The sequence below is a fragment of the Chrysochloris asiatica genome, unplaced genomic scaffold (genome assembly GCF_000296735.1).
Source record: "Chrysochloris asiatica unplaced genomic scaffold, ChrAsi1.0 scaffold00137, whole genome shotgun sequence".
NCBI lineage: Eukaryota > Metazoa > Chordata > Mammalia > Afrosoricida > Chrysochloridae > Chrysochloris > Chrysochloris asiatica.
In genome coordinates, this window is record NW_006408655.1 from 7,045,725 (window position 1) to 7,056,520 (window position 10,796).

A 10,796-nucleotide genomic window follows, 5' to 3' on the forward strand; every position below is an offset into this window, starting at 1 on the left:
TGTTAACTGATGGTACAAGGTGGGGCTTATAATCATTGTAAAGAAACAAGGTGTATGATTTGTTGAATATAAAACTGATGATCTGCCCTGTAAACTTTCACTCATTCCACAATAAAAACCTTAAAAACAAGCAAAAACAAAACATAATAAAAGAAAACTTATAACTAAAAGAGGATTTCTATACCATCAACTCTAGGTATATGGCAAATTTTTCAAAGCAGATTTACTTTTTCCCATAATATATGTGCAGGCAACATTCACTAAACAGTGTATACATATAAAAGTAAACTAATGTTAGGATAACCCAATCTGATGATGCAAAGATATATACAATTAAGCAAATCAGCTGTAACCATCTATGGATGGCATGCTTACACCAGAAATACAAACAACTGCACATTACCTATGATTCCAGATTTTGTTACATCCCCATCTCTAAATTAATGTATGAAAAAAATAACTAATAATTTTAAATACTACAATGAAAATGAAGAGTTCAAATGGAGCAGGGATTAAGTAAACTCACTGCGGTGAGTTCTGACTCACACTGAGCCTGAAGAATTACCCAGTAAGGGTTTCTAGGCTGTAATCTTTACCGGAACAGTTCATCAGGTCTTTTCTCTGGAGTTTGCTCCTAATCCAAAGGTCAGCAGTTGGAACCCACCAGTTGTGAAGCAATCAACAATCCCATGAAGATTACAGCCTAGGAAACCAATGGGACACTTCTATTCTGTCCTATAGGGTTGTTATGAGTCAGAATCAACTCAGTGGTATACAGCAATAATAAAAATAGGGAAACTATTATTGCGTGGTCACTATAGGTCAGACCAGACTCGACGGCACTTCACAAAAACAATTTACAATCTATACATTTCATAGAAATAAACTGAACTACACTCAACCAACATGACAAATTTAGTGGAATCTACAATAAGAATCACTCAAAATAAATAATAATCATTGTTCAGACTCAACAATCCTCTGTGAAAGGGACCATCATCCTTACCTCTTAATAGGGTTATGATGGGGTTTGAGAAGGTCTCTTTAATAACTTTTTGTCTTTTCCATTCCCCGAAACTGAAAGGATATAGGACCCAAACAGATGAAGATCAAATATCATCTTTATGACTGATAAAGGTATTGGAAAATATAGATTAGGTGTAATGACTAGATAGGTGTGCTGGCAATCTTTGCTCTCTCCCTCTTCAGGTTAACCTTTTCTTTCTTTTAAATGTTTTACTGTGAATTATGTGATAGTTTACATGGGAGAACATTAGCGTTACATTCATCCTATTGTATATCGTTTCATTGCCATAGTTACAATCCCCTCCATGCATCATCAACCAACCAAAGGGTATACCCTGCAAGCAAGCCTGACCCCCAGTCATCAGCACACAGCCCCTCTCCCTCTCTGGGTCTAAAGTTTCCAGCCACTCCATCTCTGCCTCCATCTCTGGCGTCACTGTTTCTCTCCACTCTTCTCCCTTGATGGTTCCAGGGACCTCTGCTCCTGAACTGCATAGTCACAATCACTTGCCTCCTTTCACTACAAACCGTCTACCTTCACATTTCCAACCCTCAGTCAGTCCTGATAACAATCACTCACCATTGTACCACAAGGGACCTATTCCTAGTTCCTTTCATCAGCCCTGCCCAGACAGATTGGATACTTGTTGTTGTTGTTGTTATTAGGTGCCATCGAGTTGGTACCGACCCATAGCAACCTTATGCACAGCAAAACGAAACACTGCCCAATCCTGGGCCAACCTCACTACTGTTGCCACGCTTGAGTCCATCAATGCTGTTACTTGGCCAATCCATCTCAATGGGGTCTTCCTCTTTTTTCTCTGACCCTCTACCTTACTAAACATGATATCCTTCTCCAATGAACGGTCCCTCCTGACAATATGTCCAAAGCATGAGCGATGAAGTTTGGCCATCTTGGCCTCATAAGAAGCACTCTGGCTGCACTTCTTCCAAAATGGATCTATTAGTTCTTTTGGCAGTCCATGGCACTTGCAATATTTTCCTCCAACACCATAACTCAAAGGCATCAATTCTTCTACGGTCCTACTCAGTGGTGATTCTACCTTCCTCCGCGCCCTCTGGATCTAGACTAACTCTTGAAAGCTTGTACGCCAGTCACTTCTTGCCTTTGTAGCCCCGTCCCCCCATTTTTTTCAGGTTAACCTTTGAGGAAGAACATTCAAGAGAAATCCTGGCCAGAATAACTGCCTTTTACTGGTCTAGGGCATAGAGACAGAGACCAATTCCCACATTGATGATAACTTTTTGGTCGATTGACTCCCCTTAATCAAATAATTGTGGTGCTGTGGGATAAAGCATTGAATCGCAAGGTCTTCTGAACCACAAGGTTGGCAGTTCAAACTCACCAGCTATTCCTTGGAAACCCTATACAGGGTTGCTATGAATCAGAATCAACTCTACAACACTTAACAACACTTAACAACACCAATCAAACAAAACAGACTAAAGGCAAATCAATATCCAATAAAGGAAAAACTCACTCCTCCAGGGACAGATTAAGAGATGGGCCAAGAGTTCAGCAGTGTTTTGTTTTCTGGATTTGTTTTATTTTTAGGCAAGTCCACTCTCCTAAAGACACTGCTATACTGCATATTTACACATTTCTTAGCCTATGTAAGACTGAGAGCCTTTACAATGTTTACTGATACTGATCAAACATTAAAATCCAAATATTTTACAAGCGTATACTAGCTAATAATAATGGAGTCCTGAAGTGGTGCTGTGGGATAAAGTACTGGACCTCAAGGTTGGTTTAAACTTCAAGGTCAGTGGTTCAAACTCACCAACCGCTCCTTGGAAACCCTATAGGGATAGCTATGAGTCAGAAAAGACTTGACGGCATTTAACAACAACAGCTAATAATAGCCTTTCTTCTGTTAACCAAGTTTTAGCATTCATTTGAATGTAAGGATGAAATTATAAGCAAACTATTGTTGTTAAGTGCTATTGAGTTGGTTCTGACTCACAGCGACCCTGAATAGGGTTTCCAACCAGTGGACTGGTGGGTTTCAACTGTCAACCTTGTAGTTGGTTAGTAGTCTAGTGTTTATCCTATAGCACCACACCAATACTCCAAGGAAATTACAAGAAAGAGAAAAAGCGCATTTTCTAGCTTTATTAGTTGTTGTAGTTGCTAAGCGACTTCGACTTGGTTCCTACTTATAGCGACCCTGTATAAGGTTTTCAAGGAGCAGCTGGTGGATCTGAACTTCCAACCCTGTGGTTAGTAGTCCAGTGCTTATCCTATAGCACCACACCAGGACTCCAAGAAAGAGAAATAAAGCACATTTTCTAGCTATATTAGTTGTTATTATTCCTAAGTGCCTTCAAGTCTTTCTTTCTCCTGAAGAACAGCTGGTAGAGTCGGACTGCTGACCTTGAAATTAGCAGCCCCACACACAACCCACTACGCTACCAGGGCTCTGCATCCTACAGTTGTTAAGTACCAGTGAAGCTGTTCCAACTCGTAGCGATAATATGTAGGATTTCTGAGGTTGCACATCTTTGCAGGAGTAGAAATTCTCATCTTCCTCCCGTGGAGCAGCTGGTAGGTTCAAAATGCTGACCTTGTGATTCACAGTTCAGTGCTTATGGTTGTTGCTGTTAAGTGCCATCAAGTCAGATCAAACTCATAGAGAGCTTGTATAGGGTTTCCTAGAAGCAGCTGATGGTTTGAACTGCCAACCTAAAATTTCAGATAGCTTAGTCTGTCACAATTTTAATTCAAAGAATTTAAAGTGAATGTGAAGTTACTTCTTAGACCTGGCCTGGATTCTAGTTAGAATAGAATTTCACAAGACTAGTGAAATGCTCTTGCTTGATGACCTCCACAATTTTAATCAAATAGTCAATTTTCAGAACTTATCTTATTTGAATTATTATCATATTTAGTCCCACTTTCTCATCTTTGAAATACATTCTGCCCTTAATCTGAAGGAGACTACCCTTTCTTGCTTTGCTTCTTACCTCACCAGCTACTCCTTCTTCATCTCCTTTGCTAGTTTCTCATCTCTCTCACTCTTAACATTTGGAATCCCCAAGACTTAGTGCCCATATCTCTTTTTATTTCCACGGCCTTAGTGAACGCATCAAGTTTTGCAGCTTCAAATTTTGCAAATTTCAAAACTTGCCAAGAGCTCCCAAATTTATTTCTACAGCCCAAACTTTTCTCCTTTCTCTTTGGAGTGTCAGACTTACATAAACTGCCTATATGCCAGCTCCACTTACATGTTTAACAGGCACTCAAAATGTTTCATAAAACCAAAACCAAATTCTTGGTTTCTCCTTTACCAAACTTGTTCCAAACCCAGGCTCCTCTACCTAATTAAGTTGTAGCTTCATTCTTTCAGTTACTAAGGTTAAAATCCTCACATTCCATATTCTTCTCATACCTCCCATTCAGATCATCAGTAAAACTGTGTCATCTTTATGCTTAAATTAAACCTAAAATCTCACTACTTTTCTACTTTTCTATCACCTCCACTACTACCACCCAGGTCCAAACCACAATTAATGAATGACCTACAGACTATTTTCAATGGATAACAAAGTGATCATTGCAAAATTTAAATCAAATCATGTCCCTCTTCTGTTCAAACACCAGCACACCCCAGACTCTCAACTTATAAATAAAAGCCAGAGTCTTCGCAAGAGCCTGCTACTGCTGCTGCTGCTACTGCATGTTGTCGAGTCCGTTCACAGGGTTACTAAGGCTGTAAATCTCTATGTGAGCAGAAAGCCTCACCTTTCTCCCATGGAGCAGCTGGTGGATTTGAACTACTGACCTTGCATTTAGCAACCCAATACATGACCCACTACACCACCAAGACTCCTTTTGCAAAAGCTACAAATGCTATAATTATCTGCTGTACAGGGTCGCTATGGGTCGGAACCGACTTGACGGCACTTAACAACAACAACAACAACAGCCCCCTTAGGACTCTCATTTCATCTCATACAACTGTCCTCCTCACTCACTCTGCTCCAGCTATTGGGTGCCTTGTAACTCCCTAAATGCTAAGGAAGCTGGTCTCAGGGCCTTTGCACTAAACTGTCTGATCTTCTTCTTTGATTACTCTTCTACCAGTCATCCACATGGCTCACTTGCTTCAGAGGCCTTCTCTAGCCACCTGACCTTTGTCTTTACTTGCTGGATTGCTTACTATCTGAATCCCCCTAGGTACTGAGGAGCAGTGGAGGTGGTATGAAAGTAGTCTGGTTCTGTATTTAAACATAAAGATGACAAAATTTTACAGATGATTTGAATGTGGGATATGACTCCTACTGAGAGCAGGCCAATTTTCAGTGCTTAAAGTCTGTTGTTGTTGTTAAGTGTCATTTTAAGTCATAAGGACCCATAACAGGGTTTCTGAGGAGTGGCTGGTAAGTTTGAACTGCCAACCTGTGGTTTAACAGCCCTGTGGTCCAGTGCTTATCCTACAGTGCCACACTCTAGTACACATTAAATAAATCTCTACTGAATGAACAACCAAAACTAATTATTACATAGAACCAGGTCACCACTCTAAGTAGGCTACTTCCTTTGTCCTGGACCCTCATGTATCTGGTTAGTCACTAAAAGTTTGTTTGGCTCTGGCTTGAAAAGCATACATTACTAATCTAGCCACCATGAACAAATGCCTACTTTGCCAGGAGACCACAAGAACTGTCTGGTGCCCAGGTACCATTACTGAACATTTTGATCAAAGATTTCATAAAAGAATCCTGATCAAAACGGGAAATTCAGAATATAATATCAAATTCTCATGGGCTCTAGACTTTCTGGAGTCACAGAGGCTATGTGAACCTCTTAAACTATTACCCTGAGGTAATCTTTAAACCAATTCAAAAATATTCCTGCTTTCTTAAAAACAAACAACAGGTTAGCTTCACTAGTTAAAAATGCCTGCCTTGAGCATTATGCTCTTTAAAACAAATTACCTTTTGTTGTTAAGTTCTGACTCATAGAGACCCTGCATAGGGTTCTTGAGGAGTGGGCTGGCGGATCTGAACCGCCAACCTTGCAGTTCAATGTTTATCCTACAGCGCCATATACAGAACTGTCTATATGGGATCAAATTAACAACAGCAATTTAAAAGATAGGACAGGATGCTTAGGAGCAAGTGAGTTTATGATAAAGGAGGAGGAATATTTCAGAAAAAGGTGAGACTGGGTGCACAACTTGAAAAATGCAAACTATGGCACAAAACTGTATGTGTTGAATTGGTGTATATTTTGCTGTGCATATTCTCAACAACAAAAACAAAGTAAATAAAAAGACACTCAAACAGGCTGCAACAGTTTCTATTAAGTATCTGGTTCCCTAAAAATTTTTCAAAGCAATTTAAAAGTCAATGTAAAGTACTTGTTACAATCAACTGAGCTGCTTAGAGAGATTAAGATTTCTGCTGGCATTCCTTCCAATTTCAGCAGTTGGGAAAGGCATACATACAGATTCAAACATTTTTTTCTGGATATTTCTCTTCTAATTCTACCTCAATATTGATTCTCCTCAATTATCTATGCTTCATTATTTTCCATTCACTGTACAAACAGTTAAGTGTTCTGGTTTTCCACGCTGCCTAATTAACTCGTAGTGGTTACGAATCCGGCTGCAAACCTTAAGGTCAGCGATTTGAAACTACCAGCATTCCGTGGGAGAAAGATGAGTCTGTCTACTCCTGTAAAGATTTACACCCTCGGAAACCCTGTACAGGGTCGCTATGGGTCGGAACCGACTCGACGGCACTTAACAATAACAAATTAACTCTGCAAATAAAATTGCATGAAATCATAAATGAAAATTCTGGGAGAGTTCACATACAAATGTAGATTTCTTAATCTAAATTTTAAACTACTGTAGGCCCATTTACTTAGAAGTTTTGACTTTCTGTAGTCCCTTGTTGTTGTTGTTGTTGTTAAGTGCCGTCGAGTCGGGTCCGACCCATAGCGACCCCTTAAAGGGGCTTAATTTTCCATGAAGAAAGCACGTTCCAGATCTTTGAGTGATTGTTGCTGAGTGCTGTTGAGTCCGTTCTGACTCATAAGGACCCTGAATAGGGTTTCCGAGAAGGGGTCAACTATCATTTCCACTACTAAAGGCATTCTTAAAAGTTAGTCTTTGGAGTCATACTTTCACAAATCATTTTTACACATATGATCACTGGAGTCCTGGTGTGGCGCCGTGGGTTAATGCATCAGACTGCAAAGTCGTTTGAACTGCAAGATCTGTGGTTCAAGCTCACCAGCTGCTCCTTGGAAACCCTATACAGGGTCGCTATGGGTCAGAATTGACTCGACGGTACTTAACAACAACATATGATCACTTACTTTAAAAATGAGATTTTTTTTTATGATCAGGAAATACCAAGTGACAGATCATAAACACATGAAAATGTAAAATGCTTGTATTTTATAAGTGTTACAAAATTATTAAATTCATTGTGCCACAGCAACAGAGCTATTTTATATTCAAATTGTTGCTGTTGTCAGTGCTGTTGATTTGGTTCGGACTCATAGAGACTCTGTGTAGGGTTTCCAAGGAGCAGCTGGTGGGTTTGAATCGCTGACCTTGCAGTTTGCAGTGCCATGCTTATCCTACAGTACTCCCAAGTTTCCATACAGGGTAAATTAAATAGCTCATCAAATTTAGGATAACCGGAAAATGTACATTTCATATCTAGGCCTGTGGACTCTACCTTTACTGACCATTGTTAGTAAGCTTTCAAAAAAAAAAAAAAAAATCATAACTATTCAGAGTATTCTACGAGGGCGTGCGTCAATCAGATCCTGTATAATACTAACTTCTTCACTCAATAAACCTAGAATTGGTAAAATGTCATCTTCTCCTTGGCACTGGGCTTCAGATAGAGACCTCTTCCCCCCAACCTCAGTAGTAAAAGTCAAAATAAAGGAAAAGAAAAAAGCGAAAAGAATGACCCTACCCCAACTAATTGGGCACCATATTAATTGGGCACCATATTAAGTGTACCTTTACTACCCAGAAAACTTGAAAACTGCTCCTCTGAGTTCCAGGACCAACTTGACAGAAACTTCAGTTTTCCCCAGATTTCCAAACTGTGTTAGGAATCCCTGTAAACTACAGTAAAATGTAAAAAAATAACCCTGATGCCAGCCAAAATGCATTTCTATCTTCCCGGAAAAGTAGCAGTTCAAATAAGAATATGGATAAGTGTAAATGGTGGTGGTTGTTAAGTGCAGCCAGACAGCTCCGACTCCAACTCACAGCGACCCTGGAAAGGGTTTCTGAGGAGCGGCTGGTGAGTTTGAACAGCTGACCTTTCGGTTACAATGCTTATCCTACAGGGCCACAATGGAAAGATGGGATTTTAGGTTGGAACACAGCTACCCTTTCCCATATGGAGGAGGGCAGGAAAGGGTAGGTGGGTGTAAAGGATCTACCCCCACCACCCTTCCTTCCTTCTTTAGCACAGCAGGGTGAAAAGCCATTGAATGCCAGAGGGAAGAGACGACTATCACCTTCCCAGGCTGGTGGCACCGTTCAGCTTGTCACTGAAACCGGAATTTGAGAAGTGGAAAAGGAGGTAAGCAGCTGGAGAAGGGCGGGCAGTTCCTTCCGAGGCCGAGGTTACGAGGAGTCCCTAGCGGACTGGGTAGAGGAGGGCAGCGGGAGCCAAAAAAGAAAAAGTCCTGACGCGTGTGGCTTGTAGGGAAGAAAGGAGACCAGAACCGTCCCACTCTCTCATTTCCGTCCGCACCCGCACGTTTTGTCCGGCCGGTCCCACTTACCTGCTGCACCCCGAGGAACTGGTAGAAGTTGAGCTGCACCTCCTCCACCAAGTCAAACAACTCCAGGTCTCCGCTCTCCCAGCCGCGCGCAGGACGCACGGCCGCCAGCAGCAGCAGCAGCAACAGCAGCGGTGAATATGGCTGTGGGAACTGCACAAGCCGGAATCGGCGGCGCTGAGGAAGCCAGTCGCAGAGAGCCGTCATCGCTCTAGGCTCGGAAAGGTCACTCGCCACACAGTGCCGTCGGCCGAGACCGGGGACGTGGCGGGCAGTGGGGAACCGTGCCTGTCAGTCAGAAACACAGTCAGCAGCACCAAAGCCGTCCGCCTGGCAGCCTGCCCCAGCAGGGAGGGCAAGATCGATGGCAGCGGGTGGGCCAGCAGACAGGCAGGGCAGCAGCTGGTTCTACCTTCTGGGGACCCTCACCTCCCGGCCTACAACAGCTGGAGAGTCAGCGCCGGCGCCGTGGTTGCAGAGGGGGGAGAGGCTTCCCTTCGCCTCAGCCTATCACTGTCCTAGTTTCCGGTGACATCACGTCTCCTAGCAACGGGAAGAGCAGACGGGACCGGAAGTTGAGAAGACCGGGTGCCCCAGATCTGGGCCTCTTAAGACACTCCAAAGCGTGCTGGAGCTGAGTATGCGTTTTCATAGAGACAAGGACAATTATAGACATCGCGCATCTACTTGGAACATCCTACGTATAACATTAGTTGGAAATAGCTTTCTACCCTGCCCCAGGTGTGTGAAGCTAAAAGCATATTTGAAACCGGATGTATTGATATGGCCTCTTGTTTCATAAATCCAAACCCACGGTCATTGAGTCGGTCTGTATAGGGTTTCCTGCAAAGCGGCAGATGGGTTTGAACTGCCAACCTCATAGTTAGCAGCCCAGTAGCTAGCTATTCTACAGTGTCACCAGGCTCCATAGTCCATGCATTTCATTATCATACAGCAAACATCTAGGAGTTGAACTCAGGGTCTAAGTGGGACAGATCTAATGAGTAGCAGTGGTTATGTGCGGTGGAGTCGGTTCTGACTCATAGCGACCCTGTATAGGGTTTCCGAGCCTGTAAATCTTTACCAGAGCAGAAAGTCTCATCTTTCTCCCACAAAGCGCCTCTAAAGATTACAGCTTAGAAAACCCATTGAGGCAATTCTGTTCTGTCTTAAAAGTTCATTGTTTGTTTGTTTTATTGTGGAGAAAATAAATATAGCACCATAATGCTAGTGAAATAAATTAGTCACACAAGGAAATAGGCCCATTTATATGAAACATCTAGAATAATCGCTGTAATAAGTTTTACTGAAATTAAAGTTTATTACTGATTACCAGAGATGGGCAAAGGAAGACACAGTGCTTGAGGACACTGAGCTTCTGTTAAGGGTAATGGAAAGATATGTTGATATGTTGTTAAGTGCCGTCGAGTAAATTCTGACCCATAGTGACCCTGAATAGAGTTTCCAAGGAGCGATTGGTGAGCTTGATCCACACCTTGCAGTTCAAACAACTTTGCAGTCTGACGCATTAGCCCACAGCGCCACACCAGGACTCCTTAAACAACATGGGGGTTAGGATTGCCAGATCCTAGCATAGTCAAAAATCTGTAACTTCTGTCTCCCAAAAAACTTGACTAATAGCCTACTGTTAACTTGAAGCCTTACCAATAACATAAACAGTCGATTAACACATATTTTGTATGTTATATATATTATACATACTGCACCCACATAAAAGCACCCATGTATAAACCAGTTGCCATGAAGTCAATGGAAACTGAAAAAGTATTTCACAAAAAGTGCAGCAATGGCTTCATAAATTTTTCTTTTTTTATAATGATCCTTACACTGGATTTATTTATCTTAAAATAGTGTGCAACTACACTGCAGACCTCACTCTACAGTGCACATTAAGCATTTCATCATTTTCTTGTAATGTCATGATTTTTCTTTGCTTCTTGGGAGTACTTCCAGCATCAGT

General features: G+C 41.8%; 1 protein-coding gene across 1 annotated transcript in view; it reads right to left on the bottom strand.

Moving 5' to 3' along the window:
• Nucleotides 1–9,116, bottom strand: part of DNAJC1 (DnaJ (Hsp40) homolog, subfamily C, member 1) — a 295,976-nt gene extending 286,860 nt beyond the window's left edge. The window contains exon 1 of the mRNA XM_006869898.1: nt 8,819–9,116. Coding sequence (XP_006869960.1) covers nt 8,819–9,022 — 204 coding nt within the window. The 5' untranslated portion in view covers nt 9,023–9,116. The remainder of the gene's footprint in view (nt 1–8,818) is intronic.
• Nucleotides 9,117–10,796: the final 1,680 nt, after the last annotated feature.